Below are 17,921 nucleotides of genomic sequence, written 5' to 3'. Positions count from 1 at the left end.
TTAATTTAATTTTACACTTTTTCAATCACCATGTATCCTCTCTATGCCCTCTTCCACCATCCCCCCTCCCCGCAATCACCACACCAGTCTCCGCTTTTGAGTCATCTTTCCGGGGTCACCAAAGACTACAGGATGCGCCAGGAACCTTGCAGGGCTGGGGAACCTCCAGCCTACGAAATCATTTGGTCTGGCCCTGCCAAGGGATTAGGGATGAGTTCATTAACTGTTGGACCAAATACAGAGGCTAATTTTAAAGTGGATAACTTCACATGCCCCTCCCCCCAATCTTATGTAACAAAAGGCTAATATGCAGATTGTCCCCTGGACCGGGAGTTGGACCAGGGGGCAGGGTGGCTGGGCAACAGCCCGTGGCCCCGCCCCCTGGCTGGCCCCGCCCCCTGGCTGGCCCCGCCCCCTGTCGCCTTCCCCAACCCCCCTTTCCCGCCCCCCCCCCCCCCAGCGGCCGGCAGGACCCCCACCTGTGCTTGAATTCCTACACGGGGCCTCTCGTTGTTATAAATATCCAAACGGTCTTTGGCAGAAAAAGGTTCCCCACCCGGGAGAGAAGAGGCAGATGCTTGGGAACCAAGTGGTGCTTAGTAGCTCCGACCCCAAAGCCCACAATCACCCGTTAGAGTCACAAGGCCAAGGGGCCAGGCGGTCTCCCCCCCGCGTGCACTTTCTCTTCCAGCTGACTGTACTCTGAGAGCTCTCTCTCTCTCTCTCTCTCTCTCTCTGTCTCGGCCTCCACTGCCCCACGCGAGGGGGAGCCGCCACGTCGGAGCTCTCGCGGGGCTTCCACAGCTCGCGGCTGGACCGCGCCCAGGTGGGCCATCTCCCCGGACACCACGTGACGTGCGGAGGGACTCGTCTTTCTCCCGACTTAAAGCGACAGATGATGAGCTCAAAACAGGGGCTGACCTCAGTCTGCGCACCGACGGGGCCCTAGGCTCTACCCCTCGGCCCCAGGCCCAGCCCTCTCCGGCGAGGGCTCCACTCCGCCTTCCCCGGGGGCGGAACCGGAAGGGGCGGGCCTTCCGCCGCCATGGCAGCCCGAGGGGTGGTGGGCATTTTCCTCCTCTCTGCGCTCCCCTTCTTGTGTCTGGAGCTGCGGCGTGGGATCCCCGACCTGGGTAAGTGTTGGTGCTTCCTTCTGGGCGCCCACACGGGGTAACTGCCCCGCGAGTGTGACGTAGAGGTACCCGCGTTGACTACAACTCCCAGGCTGCATCGCGCCCACGTCCCGCTTCCGGCGCCGGGTCCCTCCCCGCTCCCGTCTGCGGTCGCCAGGGGAGGCCGACTGCACTCGGCGAGAAAGTGTCCCCGCAGACCTGGCGTAGTTTTGCGTGTACGGGGACAGACGCAGGAAGCAAAGGGACAGACAGAGACACTACTTTCAGGTTGTGTTGAATGCTCCAGAGGAAATCAGCAGCGTAATGTGACGTAGGCCGCCTGAGGAATCTGAAGAGATTTGAATGATCTGGAGCCACCGCTTTGAAAACCCGGGGCAAAAGCATTCCAGACACAAAAGAATTGTGACGCGTTGGAGGAAAAGGACGAAGACCCCGGGCCGGTCGGGGAGAATATGGGGGAGGAGAGTGGCCGCAGATGCATTCATGGAGCGCCTGTGAAGAGCCTAACACGAAATGCTCTTTCGTTCATTCTCTAATCTGGGTACTCTGACAGCCCTAGTGAGAGTGGAGGAAACTGATGTAGGGAGGAAGGTGCCCGCAGGTTTTAAACCGGCCACGGGGCCAGGGTGGAGAGTGTTCGGGAAGGAGGCGGTGGCGGCGGCAGTGGGGCAGCCGGGCTTGGAGGTGGGCGAGCGGCCAAGTAGCCGGACCGGGATGGTGACCGACGGCGGGCGCGCAGATGTGGGGCATTGGCAGAGGACAGCCCGCTGGGTTTGTTCATGGGAGAAGCGGGACTCGGGGGTGACTCTCGGGTGTGAGTGGAGCAGGCCGAGCAGCTGGTAGTGCCAACGATAGAGGGACATGGTGGGCCTGTGGGACATCGGGCCGTTTTTGGACTAATCAGGGGTCAGTTTAGGTATCTCCTCATTAAACCCGGCTCTGAAGTTAAGGACCATGATGCAACTCAGCTTTAATATTTCCTGTTTTCCCATTCTCCCTCGGCCACCCCTAAGAAGTCGGGTACCCATGAATGTTCCCTGAAATAAAAGAATACACTAAGGTTGTGAGTGCAGTTCCTGGTCAGACCACATACAAGAAGCCACCAAGAAATGCATAAATAAGTGGAACAACAAATCTGCACTTGCCTCTCTTCCCCTTCCTCTCCCTCTTCAAATCAGTTTAAATCAATACATTTAAAAAAAGTTAAAGACATTAAAATGCTTTTAAAAAATCTTACAAAGACCCTCCAGAAGCCTGAGTCAAGTCTAACACGACCTTTATCCAAATGAGATATCCAGATGTCTCCAAAATATGTATACACACTTTAACAGCTGGTAGCTCAATTTTGAAAATGAACTGTATTTTAATAAACACTGCCTTTATAATTATCAAAGTGTGTGTATACATTTTTTGGGATACCCTATAGAAATGTTAAATCCACACTTACCTATTACAGAATTCACTTTGCTCCTTTACCTCTATAGCGTCCACCTCTACTCTGCCCATTTGGAATCGTCTACTTTGCACTAATATTTGAGTCACAGGTCAATGAGAAGGTGGTTATTGAGGTTGCAGAAGGATGTCTGTTCACACAATCAGCTCTGACCACACTTCTGTACATTGCTTGAGGGCAGAGACCAATCTTATTAGTTTTTGTATTCACAGCAATTACCATAATCTCTAAATTAATAAAGGCAGGCCAAAATTTATAGAAAATGCAGCTGGGTCCCTGACAGCATCTCCATCTAGTTCCTTCAATTTTCACTTAACTCCTTTTTCCTAGAATCCTCTCTCAAGTTGTGAAATTATGGTCGTTTACTTTTTAAAAAATAATATATTTTTAGTGATTTTTAGAGAGAAAGGGAGAGAGAGAGAGAGAGAGAAACATTGATGGGAGAGTAACATCAGCGTTGGTCGGCTGCCTTGATATTGGTTCTGCGATTACCCACTGACCTTATTTAAGTCTGTTTTACCACTCATACATCCCAGTGCAGCAGCTGCAGGGCTAGTTATGTGTGAGACTGTACTTAAAGATATTGATCTTCTTAGCTGGAGCTGCTAATTGAATTTCCAGGGGGGAAAGTGGAATTCTAAGACCTATTCATTCACCTGGGCTGCATTTTTGGACAAACATTGAAAAATGATCCCTGTTTTTTTCTACTGTATAAAAGCCTTCATTGCCAATGCATTTTTACTTGTACTCAAGATAAGTATTTTAATGCTGGTTCCTCACACTTGTTATCCTTTAAATGACCTGCACATGGGCTCTTGAGAGTAGGCACACAAAAATAATTTTAAACTTTTTTTACCTGAAAAGTGTACACACAAACTAATTATTTTCTATTCCCATATAACATTTGCAAATTGCATGCTTGTTAGAACAAAAAGCAATATTATCCTATATAATAAAAGGCTAATATGCAAATCGACCAAACAGTGGAACAACCAGTCGCTATGATGCACACTGACTACAGGGGGAAGATGCTCAATTCAGGAGCTGTCCCCTGGTGGTCAGTGCGTGCCCACAGGGGGAGTGCTGTTCAGCCAGAAGCCCTGAGCTGGGCTCACAGATGGTGAGCGCAGCAATGGTGGCGGGAGCCTCTCCCACTTCCACAGCAGTGCTAAGGATATCTGATATTAGACCCGGGGAGCAGGTCTAAGCTAGCAGTTGGACATCTCCTGAGGGCTCTCGGCAAGAGGGCACAGGCCGGGCTGAGGGACTCCCACCCCGCGAGTGCATGAATTTCATGCACCAGGCCTCTAGTGGAACATAAATCCCATAACTGAGAGGTTTCTTTAAATACCAGCACTCTAGTATGAAATTACTTACATAATGGCCAGTTACCCCAGATTTACTTGTTGTATTGAGCAACACCTGAATCAGTAGTTAATGCTGTCAAAAGTTGGAGGGACTGTAATGCAAAAAATATAAATGTAAATATAAATATATATCTGCCTGCATATATAATTCCTTCTTTAATTTTTAGTTAATTCACTACTAGCCACATCACACTGGTAAAATGTTTCCTCTACCGCTGCCTGGTAATTTTTGAGACTTATAAAATTAAACTAAAAATTCCTGGCGGGTAGAAACCATTTGTAACCCAACTTTATAGCTCCATTCCTTCACCATTTAGCAAATTATATTACACAAAGTGGGCACTTGTTACATTTTTGCTGACTTCATTTTCATCTTGGTTCTTAAAACAATATGTATGACCAAATACTGGTTTTTTTTCTAGGCAGACATACATGTAGTAATTTTATTTACAAATGACCAAATTGAGACATAAAGTGCACACACACACTCACACACACACACACACAAAAGAAATAAAGTACAGTTTTAATATATAACGGTGAGAAGTAAGAAATTGGTGTTTCAGTGGGAATGACTGTGTGTGTGTGTGTGTGTGTGTGTGTGTGTGTGTGTGAATGACTTTTTAAATAGAATTAGAATTTGAAAAGATGATAACATCACCATCATTTAATTTTTTAATATATGGATAATTTTATCTCCTTCTCTGGGCAGAAGGGAAACCAGAATTTATGCATTAATGATAGTCATACTATGTATAATGTAGATAGTCACTTGAATTAAACTTATATTCCTGACACAAAAGATGTTCTAGAATTGTTTTCTGAAAACTTTTTGGTATTGACAAACATGATGAATTTTGATGCTTAAAGGATATGAAAAGTCATAAGACAGTTGCATAACTTAACTTTTACTGTATTTTTCTAGGACAAATAATTTTCTAATGTGTTATAACTTATTAGTAGTATCAAAAAAGTGTTTTTAATTTTATTTTTTTCCTTTATAAGGAATTAAAGATATAATTTTGCTGTGTGGCCGGATTTTCTTACTGCTTGCTCTTCTTACTTTAATTATTTCTGTGACTACCTCATGGCTTAACTCATTTAAACCTTCCCAAGTTCACCTGAAAGGTAAGTTTATTGTTTATCTACCTTTTAATACTATTCTTTAAATTTTTTTTTTATTGTTTAAAGTATTACATATGTCTTCTTCCCTGATTGACCTCCCCCCCACCACCACTCCCACTTCCCAGGACAAGCCCCCACCTCATTTCATTATTTCAAAATATCTGTTTTTCATTATTTCAAAATATCTGTTTTTTGAAGGCTTGTCTAAAAAAATGTTAAGATCTATAGACCCTTTTCAGAGAAAATAGTATTCAACTTATTGATACTTGGGAATTAAAAAACACTTCTATGTTTTGATGTCTTAGATGAAGAAGAGAAAAATGTGCAAAGGCAAAAACTTGCAAGAAAAAAACAACAAGAGGCACAGGGTGAAAAGGTAAAGCATAATTTTTAGCGAATATACCTAGAAAGAATACAAAAATATCTGGGGCATTTAAAATTTAGGTCTGTTGCTGTCTGTGCTCAGATTTTTTAAATTATTGAGGTCAAATTCAATGATATAAAATTAACCATTCTAAAGGGTACAGTTCAGTGGCATAACAGTCACAATGTTGTGCAACCACTACCTCTATCTAGTTCCAAGACATTTTCTTTGCGTCCAAAGAAAACCCCACCTTTCAGCCAGAACTGCCATCTCCCATTTAATTCGCCAAAATGACTAACTTTACAAAGGAAAGAAGAAAGGCATCGCTGTATGTTCTCAAGACTCAAGGCCTTTTAGAAAACCTGAGTGACTCGTTTGGCAGAATACATTGTGAACCTACAAGAAAGGTGATATTGTAGACATCGCGGGATTGGGCACTGTTCAGAATGCCCCACAAATGTTTCCATGGCAAACTGGAAGAGCACAATGTCCCCCCATGTGGTGGGCACTGTTGTAAACAAACAAGGGCAAGATTCTTGCCAAAAGAACTAATGTACCTATTGAGCATGGTAAGCACTCTAAGAGCCGAGATAGCTTCCTGAAAAGTGGAAGGAAAATGATTAGAAAAAGAAGGAAGCCAAAGAGAAAGGTACTTGGGTTCATCTGAAGTGTGAGCCTGCTCCACTCAGAGAAGCACACTTTGTGAGAACCAATGGGAAGGGGCCTGTGTGTTGGAACCCATTCTGTATGAATTCATGGCAGGATAAACAGGGGAGGGGTGGGGGGTGGGGAGAAAACCCCATACCCATTAAGCAGTTACTTCCTCATTCCCCCTCCTTTCATCCTCTAGCAGCCATCAATCTGCTTCTGTTTGTATGTATTTATCTATTCTGGATATTGCATATAATGAAATCTCATAACATGGCCTTTTGTGTCTGGCTTTTTTCACTTAGCATAATATTTTCCAGTGTTCATCCATATAGCATGTATCAGAACTTCATTCATTTTTATGGCTGAGTAATATTCTATTGCCTGGAACTATCAGAATTTAATTATCCATCCATTCCCTGATGGACATTTAGGTTGTTTCCTCCTTTTGGCTATTGTGAATAGTGCTGCTAGTGTTAACTGTTCGATAGAATTAACCAGTGAATCCATCTGGTCCTGAGTTTTTCTTGGGTGGTTTGTAATTACAGATTCAGTCTCTCCTTAGGTCTGTCCTGTTTCTTCTTGAGTCAGTTTTGATAATTTGTATATTTCTAGGAATTTGTCCATTTCATTTTGGTTATCTAAGTATTCTGTTATATTCTTTTTTATTTCTGTAAGATTGGTAGTAATATCCCCATATTTATTTCTGATGTTATTTTTTCTTAGTCAAGTTATAGGTTTGTCAATTTTACTCATCTTCTCAACTAACCCATTTTTGGTTTTGTTGGTTCTATTGTTTTCTAGAATTCTGTGTGTTTTTATCTCTCTGTAATCTTTATTGTTTGCTTCCTTATTTATTCTAGCTTTGGGTTTAGTTTTTTTCTATTTTTTTATAATGTAGAGCTAATTTACTAATTTGAGATCTTTCTTCTTTAATTAGATGTTATATCAGTTACCACTCCTCCATTTGCCCTCACATATAGTGGTTTGGGGATTGTAATATTTATTTCATCAGTGATGAAATTTGGAATCCAAAAATAGTTTCTACTTTAACATGATCGAGCTATCAATTTATGTTTTCCCAAATTGTTCATGTCTTGGACACATTGCCCTGACTTTAAGTTCCTAGAAGGAATCTTTGTATCCCCAGCCCTCCGTTTTTGTTGCATTGAAAACACATTAAAGGATATAGAGGGGACTGCCATACAAGCAAAAGTATAGAACATTTGTTTTTATTTGCATTATGTACAAATGCAGATTTTTAGAGAGTGATGCAGAGGTGGTAGATGCTTTTTTGGCAAGATTGAGTTAATGTGAAAACAACTTCTGACTTGGTTCTTACTGACAACTTTATAGACAATGTAAAATCTTAGGAATGTTAATGTATAGTAACAACACCTAATTTACTTTTTTGAACAGGCCAGCAGATACGTAGAGAATGTTCTAAAACCTCATCAGGAAATGAAATTGAAAAAACTAGAAGAGCGCTTTTATCGAATGACGGGTGAAACCTGGAAGTTAAGCCATGGTCATAAACTTGGGGTTAGAAAATATTCCATTTTGAATTCTATTACTTATGTTTTGTTTTACATATATTGATTTTTTAAAATTGCAAATGAAACCTGTTAATACAGCCTTTTTTAGGAGTTTTTATTAGTGACTGTATATCAATTTTTATTCAGCATATTTGTGTGTTGAGCAGTTAAGTGCTGAAGAACATGTAACTTAGAGCCTTGAAAGGCTCTGACATAGGTAATCTTTAAGAAAACTATTGACTCTATCACTGTGTTTCATATGAGGGAATTCATTTTTCCTCAAGGAAGATCTCCAAGGTATTATAAGCTCACATTATATTCACTTTGTTTGGCTCTTCTTTTGTAAAGCCAAATTAACCTATGACTCTTTTTTCCTTTGGCCTCAAATATGAATTTTGTCATTTGCTACTGGAAGTTTACAATTTCGTTTTCTTACAGAGGAAAATGGACGTTCATGAACGAATCAAGTTTTAGAATAACTGGCCGTAGATTTTATGTGTAACATTTCTGTCCCCAAAACTTATTTGCTTTCTGTTTATACTGCACCTGTCACCATGTTATAAAGAAAATGACTTAGTAAAGGTGAACAGGATTCTTATAGTGAAGCAGAATCAGTTTTTATTTATTGCATAATGGTAAATATATCACTAAATAATCAAGGGTGGGTGATAAAATTAATGTGAAATGCACCTGCTCCATATGGTGATTTCACTTCGGAGTTGAATTTGCCTTTTGTTCAGTTTTGTGGTGTTAGACATTGATAGCCTTATTTTAGTCTGCCATGTCTCTTTCTGAAATGGTCACAATGTGAATTAGTCATTCTGTCCCTTGCTTTTATACTGTATCTTCATGGTACTAGTAGTACCATGGCTAGTGGGGACAACAAAAAGTTGGACTGGGTAGACCTTCAGTGTTATTTATAACGTAAGGCTCTCAGGACTATCAAAGAACATGAGAATTGGAACATAGAGCTGAAAGAAAGTATCTATCAGCTGATCCAGCCCCGGAATTTGCAGTGAAGTGGCTTAAGTTTGGTCAGTTAATTGTTCAGCATCAGGATCTCTTGACTTCCATTCCCTATGCTCTTTCCACAACTTCTCTTAGGATAAAGGAATGGGGAAAGCCGCCTATCAAAATGGTGGCCATTTTAGTCTGATAAAGAGAACTTTTAGAAAGTCAGTAGATATGGAAGAAAGACATTAGTGAGCTAATAAGTATACGTTCGAGAATTTGACACTTAAGTGAATTATCTTGATAAGGAAGAAATTTTGATACATAATATTAATACAAATAATCTTTATGATTTCTGGAATAAAATCCTTTGCCTCCTAAAGTGATTAATTCAAATGGAAGCTCAAAGTTTGAATTTGAGAACTAAAATATGTGTACATATAACAAGATACGAGGGCTGCATTCAGCTGTGGCAGCCTTGCATCACAAAAACATGTCAAACTCACAGCCAGCGGGCCACATGTGAGTTTGACATGCTTGAGAGACGTGTTTTTACATAGATGTACTATTTTCACGGCCGTTCAAGGCATCATTCCTTGCACTGCCTTGCTTCCTTTACTGACAGGAGGAAAGGATATCTCCAGGTTTCCTTCTTTCTTCCATCCTACTGAAAACCTTGGGAGTCAATTAAAATGGAAAGGCCTGTCTCAGCCTCGTATCTATCAGACGGAACACCAGCGCTGGATAAGGGTAGTGTCTGCAAGATGTTAAGCTCCATGTTTTCCTGTCTAAGGAGATAATGCTTTAATTTTCCGGATCTTTTAGTGACTTAATTCTATTTTCTACTGGAATGCCATCAGGGTAAAAGAAATAACCATTGTGAATACAGTTGAAAGGAAGCAACACTTCAGAAAGTGTCCGTTGTTTTTGACTAGGGTGATGAAGATTTGGCGCTTGAAACTGACAGTCAGGCATCTTTTGAAACAGCAAACAGAAAAGCAGCAAAGAGACGGAACTTGCCTAAGCCTTCAACCAAGGTTTCACCACCTGCTGAACAGCCCGTGCAGAAGGAGGTTGGTTACTTAATGCCTGCTCATTGCACTGTCTCATTGTATTGCAAGAACCTTGTTCTGTGGGTGAGGTGGTGCACTGAGGAAGAAGGACTGGCTTTTTAATCCAGATGTCTTCCCACTAATTTACAAAGTGATCGCCTTCATTAAGGGTCACTTTCCCTGCTTAATATTAGTGTTCTGAAGCAAACTTAGAAGGAAGCTATGAAGAGACATAATAGGTTTAGGAAATAGTTCTTTTTGAGGAAGTAATTTGGTTATGTAGAAATAAAAAATATAATGTTTACTAAGGAAACATCCCTCTGGGTAGCTAAGACATGGCTAAGCCATATTTAGTGAGCGGCTGCCGTTAACATGCGTGTGTCATTTTCCTCAGTAGCACTTCTAGGGAATGGGTCAGTGACCATTCACTTTGGAACAGTGCCCAGGTTTATTATTCCATCTTTCCTTTCAAACTTTTAATCCTTGAGTTAAATTTGGAGCTAGCAAAGATTGGAAATAAGAAGTCTGTTTTTACTGCCTCTTAGGGAAAGCTGATAGGTTATCTATGCAATCCTTGAAAATGGTTTCTAATGTATTGCTTCTCAGTCTGAGGTTTCCTGATCCCTTAATGGAGTTTGAGGGTGAGAATCAGGTCATGGAACTATTTCTTACATTTCAAAAGATCTAATGAACTGGATGGACTAGTTAAAAATTCAAGATTCTTTGCTTTGACTGTCACATGCTTTTGATACCAAAGAAAAACAAATGGTTTATTTAATAAATGCAACTAGTGTTTGTTAGATGAAATGTTATAAAACGTGGATTTCTATGGTATCAAACAACAAAAAGTGTACCTAGAGGTGAAATTGTTGGTAATAAGTATTTTAATGAGAGAAAATGGTCTGAACATCTGGTTTTTTAAGAGATTAACCAAAATAGTTGAAGCATTGAGTAAATCATGAAAGTAACCAAAGTGAATGGTTGTTAACCAGTCCTGTAGAATTGCCAGTGAAGAAAAATATACACTCATCTTAAAATGTATATATGTATGAACCTAAATTATTTGTGGGTCTTAATGAACTAAATGTGTACAGATTGGTAGCTGTCATCTTAAAATCCTATTTTTATGATCTTTTGTTAGCACAAAGTTGCTTACCCAAAAATGTTTATTAATTGAGCTCTCCTTTGCATTGTAAGCTTTCTTCAAAATGTATTTATTCCTATTACTAACACTTACTTTTCCTTAGGTTTCAGATTTACCCGAAGAACCCTCTGAAACAGCTGAAGAAGTAAGCTTATTTTCTTTCTTTAAAAATTAAATATATTTTCTATTTCCTTTAACATCGAGTATGTCTTGTCTAAATTTGGGTTTTGAAAGTGAAGATAGCAAACGTGTTTCTGTGATTGCACTGTAACTAGTCTTGTTTTGAATATGGTAATATCAACCCCCCCGCCCTGTCCCCCACTCGTGTCCTGTTTTGGAAGCCTGATGTCTGCAGAGTGTGTTTTTAGAGCTTAGGTAAGGGTAGAATACATGGCTTTTCTATAGATACATACACCTGAAACCTATATAATTTTATAACCAATGTCACCCCATTAAATTCAGTTGGGGGGAAAAAAAATATATATGTATATGGGCTTTTCCAGAACTTCAAGTCAGCAAATGAATTCTTTTATTAAAGATGAAAATAGGCAGATGACTTCAAATTGCAGTTTTCCCCTTAAAAAAGAGAAAGCAAAGAATGCAGCTATTTTTTAGATATTTGAATGGAAGGATGGTTTGCTGTTTGGGAGGCAGGGTCGGACTGAATCCCACTCTGCATTGAGCTGCTTTCTGCCCAGTTGCTTTGTTATAATCTAAGCTGCCGTTCGGCCGTTGCCCAGCTCAGGTTTAGACACATCTCCAATGCACTGGAGCACATATTTTTAAAGCCAATTACTCATTTAGGCAAAGGAGGGCCCTAGTGTTTTCCATTAACTTGGGGCTCAGGGACTGTTACACTCCTTAAAAATCATTTTTGCAACAGTCAAGAAAGCCATTGGGAGTGGCTCATTTTTGTCAACACATTTGTAACATTTAAGTTTAGTACTTTGGATGTCATAGGAAAATCCAAATTCCTACAGAAATAGAGATAATGAAGTGTATAATGTTTTTTTAAAACACACACACATTCCTAATTCCTCACCATTATACATGATAAATTCATGCCTATGATATGTCTGTCCTGACACACATTCTCACTTCTTCTCAAGCCTGGGTTGGTATCCATGACAACAATTTATAATACAGGAGTATTTAAATATAGCTCATGTTTGACAGGGAACTCCTTTGATGAATTTACTCTGGCTTTAAAACACATGAAATTATTTTACACAACTGCAGTTTGCCACCAAAGGTGCATGGATTATAGACCTCAGGTTGTCAGTGAATCCTTTTAAATTACACCTTTTTGTGATTATATGTAAAAGGACAGTGCTTTTCCCCCCAATCTCAGATCTTCTGTCCCTAAAAAGGTTTAGGAACCTCCACCACAGAGGCAGTTGGTGTTGCTTTCCTCTTGTAGAGAGTTATTTATAGTCATTCCATTTTGCTTTCTTCTCTCCCCTTTTCCAGTACTTGTTAGGGGATATTTTGTGTTACACTCATTAAAGTTTATGTCAGAGTAATGGAATTTTCGAGCTGGAATGAGCCTAAATAACTCATCCCATCTCCCTACTTGAGGCTGAAGCCACAGAGAGGAGGCGTTTCCGAGGAACCTGCTGGGAGAACTTAGGCCTCTGGCTGTAGCCAGCTCTCCCCCCTTATTCACTCTAAGCAATACTGTCCCTCTTTCCTTCTCCCTTCTCTGATGTTTGCTCCTCTTTGTTCTGTTTTTGGTTAATAAAGTCAACAAAATTATAGTAAATAATTGTTACCTGAGAATCACATGTAAAATATATGCACTATATATTGTTTTAATTGGTATAAGCAGCTTTTATAATAAAGTTTTATTAAGAATATTAAGAATGGCCGAAACCGGTTTGGCTCGGTGGATAGAGCATCGGCCTGCGGACTGGAGGGTCCCAGGTTCGATTCCAGTCGGGGGCATGTGCCTGGGTTGCGGGCACATCCCCAGTGGAAGATGTGCAGGAGGCAGCTGATCAATGTTTCTCTCATCATCGATGTTTCTGGCTCTCTATCTCTCTCCCTTCCTCTCTGTAAAAATTCAATAAAATATATTTAAAAAAAAAGAATATTAAGAATGCCACTAATGTATAGTTAGTTGATACTGCTTGATACTTTTACAGTGTATTCTATTTCCCACTAATCAAGAAAAGCTAAGTATTGGAATATTTTGATTCTACCAGAATCATCATTGGGAAAGGCATTTTCCATCTGTACAGTTGCTACTGCTTATAGACTTCTAAGAAGTCAGTGAAAAAATTCTTAACTCCCTACCAACCACTCATAAGCTGTTAGTCTTATTTCCCTGGATGACTTTAAATAAATACGCTTTTATTGATTTCAGAGACAGGAAGGGAGAGGGAGAGAGAGATAGAAAAATCAATGATGAGAGAATCATTGATCGGCTGCCTCCTGCATGCCCCTTACTAGGGATTGAGCCTACCACCCAGGCATGTGCCCTGACCTGGAATTGAACGGTGATCTGGGTTCATGGGTCCTGATTTATGACAAGGGAGGGAGGGATGTGAAACATAATTAATGCAATTCTTTCTTAAGTAGTACACTCTGAGTTTTGTAATACCTGTTACCATATTACCACAGTAACTACTTTCATTATTGTATGCTATCTTACTTCATTTTAAGAAGTACCTGGGAACCAAATTTTAATTATTGCTGCTACTTCCAATTTATATGTAATTTAAAAATCTGCATTTGTGACAATGATGTACTTTCTAATTTTGGGTTGTATCCCAGGCATTTTATCCATTCATAAGTGAGTCCACTACACTGTTGTTAATATTAAGAGAAAATGTACAACCAACTTTCACGATAATTGTAATAACAGAACAGTTGCTAGATTTCAAATAATAATCATTTCTGTCAAGTTCCATTTAATCATAATGCAAAAAACATTAATTCACTATATTTGAACCTCAGTTTCTCATAAAGCATTTGGCTTTAATTCTCTACCAGATCACAGAACAAACCATCACTGAAAAAGTTAAATCTTATTTCTAAAAATAAGCAAAATTGACCTTTTAGTCTGTGATTCAGTTATTCTATGATTTCTTTGTTTTATTATAAAAGTTTTATGTAGACATAAATAACAGCCCAACTGATTTGGATGTGAGCCAAATACCTTACCTACTTGAATGGAAATATTTTCTAATATGGCTTTCCTGAAGGGGGTAGGTACTGTTATAAAACCACCATTTCACCCTAGCTGGTTTGGCTCAGTATATAGAGCATCAGCCTGTGGACTGAAGGGTCCCGGGTTCAATTCCGGTCAAGGGCACATGCCCGGGTTGTGGGCTCGATCCCCCAGTGGAGGGTGTGCAGGAGGAAGCCAATCAATGATACTTTTTTATCATTGATGTTTCTATATCTCTCCCTCTCCATCTCTGAAATCAATTAAAAAATATATTTATATATAGAACACCACCATTTTTATATACTGTGGTACTCATATAACTTCAGGATAGTTACTATGATAAGACTGTAACAAAGGGTTTCCTGACAGGTAAATAATGAACATCAGAAGAAATGAGTAATTCATCATCTTTTCTTTTTAGAATGTCCTTTATATACTAGCAGTTTGTAAGCCCTTTATAGCTGTTTTACTTACAGTTTTATCAAAGGGAAGAGTATGGGAAAACTCAGTACATAATGCAGATAAAGCAGGACTGCTCCCACGACAGTTCTCCGAGCTCTCAGCAACCAGGACCAGCTCTAGGCTCGTCCCCTTTGCTTGGATGACCTAGGCGTGGTGCACAGCCCACAGCAGTAGAGTGGACGGGGGAACTTTTGTTCCCGTCAGCCTAGGGTTTCTCTTGTCTGTAGACTGAGCTGGCACTGACCTTCCTGGGTGGGTAGGTCACTTTTGAAGCCCAATTGCAATCTGGATGTGACCTGGGCAGACAGCTTGTTTGGTCTCAGGTGTCCTCTCTGGAAGGCTCTCCTCAGTCAATAGGAAGATGTTTTCAGTTTCAGAATTACTTCTGTTTAGTGAATTTTATATGGACCTTTATGTTGGTCTACTCTCGCAGAGCTAATTTCTGCAAAATCCCTCGTGAGTTTTTATAATCACAGATGTTATAATTTTGGAATTGCATGGAGCAGTGGATTGGAATTCTTATCTGAACATTTTTATTCCTCAGGTAGTCACCATAGCTCTCCGGTGTCCAAGTGGGAGTGTCCTGAGGAGAAGGTTTCTTAAGTCTTGCAGTTCACAGGTGAGGAAATTCGTATTTTGAGAAATATTTTTATTGAATTTGACAATAGTATATTCTCATGCAGTGGGAGAGGTTTTACTAGTCACACTGTTACCTGGTACTCTCATCACTTACATGTAGTCCGTGTTGAGGATAAAGGGCATTTCTATGTATACTACATTGCAGAAACTTAGGTAATCAGGCCTGCTGGGTCCTTTTGAACTGTGATTGCTGCAAAATTTTTTTCAGTTTTCCATTTCCTATTTATTTTTTGTTGTTGTTACAATTACATTTTCACAGGTTGGTGGGTAAGATGCTTTCAAAGCAGCCAGTATTAACTTTGTTCCCATTATACATTAGTTCTGCTTGATTTTGATGTGGCTAAGATTATGATCCAAATCATTTTTTCCCCCCAAATGCTAACCTTTTGTTCTCAACCTTTTTATTTTTTTCATTCTTTTTTCCCTTGCTTGTTCTCAATCTTTTTATTGAATAATCTTTTCCTTCCCTATGATTGGGGCCTTGCTATTTGTTAGGCGAACGTGATGACCACTACACTACGGAAACATGGGCCTTGCTATTTGTTAAATGCCTCTGCTGACTGTGGGTGCCAGTAGTCCCTGGGCCTTAAACAAAATGTATTAAAGGTTATTCACATCTCAGAATCCATGGTATGGTATTTTCTTTACACTCCAGAAAGTCCCTTTGAAAGGTGTAAGCATTGTTTCATTATTCCTAGGGGCATGTTAAACAATGAACAAATTGTAAAATATCATGATGACCCTGAGGGACACCAGAGTGTACAGTATTGACAACTACTTTTCTTATCTTTTAGGTTCTACTTGACTGGATGGTGAAAATTGGGTACCACACATCCATATACAGCCTTTCTACTTCCTTTCCAAGAATACCTCTGGAAGTTGAGGGAGGCTGTTCACTGCAGGACATAGGAATAACTGTGGATACTATACTCAATGTGGAGGAAAAAGAGCCATGCAACTAGAAATGAAGAATACCTGTTCTACATAAAACCAGTTATGTTGTGACCTTACAGGACAACAAAGGATTCACATTAAAATCATGACATACCTTGATTGAGCTCAAGGCAGTAAACACGTTAGTGTTAATATCCATGGGAATATGTGGACATAAAGGGTTAGAAAAGGAGTGCTTTCTGCATATAGTGAATCTTATTCTTTGGTATCACCTTTGCTCATTCGCAGATCTTTTGTTTCTTTTTTTAAATTTAAAAATTTTTTTCAACTACAGTTATTCAATATTATATTAATTTTAGGTATTACAGCATAGTGAGTAGGCATGTGATAAGACATATAACTTAAGAGGCAATCTCCCTGTTAAGTCTAATACTCCTGACTCCATATGTAGTTATTACAATATTATTGACTATATTCCTTAAACTGAACTTTACATCCTCATGACTGTTTTGTAACTGCCAGTTTGTACTTCTTAATCCCTTCACCTTTTTCTCGCCCCCCAACCCTGCTCCTATCTGGCAATGGGAGTTTATTCTTTTTATCCATGAATTCGTTTGTTTTGTTTGTGCATTTTTTTATATTCCACATACAAGTAAAATCACATGGTATTTGTTTTTCTCTGTCTGACTTATTTGACTTAGCATAATACCCTCTAGGTCCATCTATATTGTCACAAATGGTAAATTTTCATTCTTTTTTATGGCTGAGTAAAATTCCACTGTATATATGTACCACATCTTGTTTATCCAATCACCTGTCATCAGTAACTTGGACAGACACAGAGACGTAAAAATTAAAGAGGCCTTCGGACCCCCCAAATTCAACTGGCAGGAAGCCAGCTGAGGAAAATGGCTATGCTGTAAACCCGTGCTACCTGTCATGCAAAAGGAGTGACCCCCAGGCCTTCGAGGGCTGAGTCAGGAACCACTGGAGCGTAACTTCCCGGCAGGGAGTAGGGCTGAGTTCTAGCTGAGGACTTTCTAATACTTGCCCACCTGGGCCTCAGAACTGCTCACGGGCAGTAACTTCCGTCCGCCATTCATTTTCAGTCTTTCTCACCAGAGTCATCCTGTCTACCCACCACTGTGTATTGGGTTTGCGGAGGGCAATAACATGCCTCTGGTTCACAGGCCTACAGATCAGGAGGAAATGTACGTGAGAGCTGTACTAACAATTACACACGCCCAGTCTCATCTGCCTCTGGCGCTGATGCTGTAGTGGGTGTAGGCTTCTGTGTGCTTTGGGAGGGAGGAGTCACTAGGTGCTAGAGGGCAGGCTGTGGGAATCAGCCTCCACGATGGCCCCCAACCATCCCTATGTCCTGGTAGTTACACTTTCGTGTTGCTCCCTCCCACAATGTACCAGTGCTGATCAGTATAACCAACAGAATTACCCAGAAGTACAGAAGTCCTCAGTTAACATAATCGACAGGTTCTTGGGAACTGGGACTTTAAGAGAAATGGAGTCCAGTCATGGGTAGCATAACAATGTTTCAGTCAACGAAGGACTGCATGTATGAACTGCATATACATGGTCCTTCAAGATTATAAAAGAGCTGAAAAATTCCCGTCACCTAGTGACATAATAGCCATCATAATGTCCTCGCTCAGTATGTTACCCATATATTTGTGGTGATGCTGGTATAAACAAACAACCTGCTTAACAAATGTATTTGTTTTTAAGCTAAGTATTACTACAAAAGAGTTGATAAGTTAAAAAACTAAAAAGCTTATAAAGTAAAAATGTTATAGTAAACTAATATTTATTATTGAAGAAATGTTTTCAAATTTGTAGCCTAAGTGTACAGCGTTTATAAAGTCTACAGCAGTGTACAGTGATGTCCTAAGCCTTCACATTCCCTCACTGCTCACTCTCTGACTCACCAGAGTAACTTCCCGTTCTGCAAGCTCCATTCATTGTAA

The 17,921-nt window shown here is 40.2% G+C and overlaps 1 protein-coding gene across 2 annotated transcripts; it reads left to right on the top strand.

The window, feature by feature from the left end:
- The first annotated feature begins 812 nt into the window (after positions 1-812).
- UBXN8 (UBX domain protein 8) lies at positions 813-16,615 on the top strand. Of its 2 annotated transcripts, XM_059685478.1 has the most exons (8): positions 859-1,133; positions 4,959-5,081; positions 5,384-5,454; positions 7,510-7,632; positions 9,512-9,649; positions 10,876-10,917; positions 14,951-15,025; positions 15,840-16,615. In XM_059685478.1, exons 1-8 carry the CDS (start codon positions 1,046-1,048, stop codon positions 16,005-16,007), a joined length of 828 nt encoding a protein of 275 aa, XP_059541461.1. In that variant the 5' UTR covers positions 859-1,045; the 3' UTR covers positions 16,008-16,615. The 2 variants fall into 2 exon arrangements, with proteins under 2 accessions (XP_059541463.1, XP_059541461.1); XM_059685480.1 differs by lacking the exon at positions 9,512-9,649 and having other exon boundaries at positions 813-1,133.
- Positions 16,616-17,921: the final 1,306 nt, after the last annotated feature.

Source organism: Myotis daubentonii, chromosome 2, assembly GCF_963259705.1.
Source record: "Myotis daubentonii chromosome 2, mMyoDau2.1, whole genome shotgun sequence".
In the NCBI taxonomy this organism is placed as follows: Eukaryota; Metazoa; Chordata; class Mammalia; order Chiroptera; family Vespertilionidae; genus Myotis; species Myotis daubentonii.
The sequence above is the reverse complement of the archived record's forward strand: the minus strand, read 5'-3'. Positions and strand labels throughout refer to the sequence as shown.

What these genes read in the sequence shown, in the direction of transcription:
- UBXN8 (XM_059685478.1), top strand. Translation starts at nt 1,046, where the DNA reads ATGGCAGCCCGAGGGGTGGTGGGCATTTTCCTCCTCTCTGCGCTCCCC. An exon ending in TTCCCAAGTTCACCTGAAAG is followed by an intron (nt 5,082 to 5,383) that starts GTAAGTTTATTG and finishes TTGATGTCTTAG; the next exon opens with ATGAAGAAGAGAAAAATGTG. An exon ending in CCTCTGAAACAGCTGAAGAA is followed by an intron (nt 10,918 to 14,950) that starts GTAAGCTTATTT and finishes TTTATTCCTCAG; the next exon opens with GTAGTCACCATAGCTCTCCG.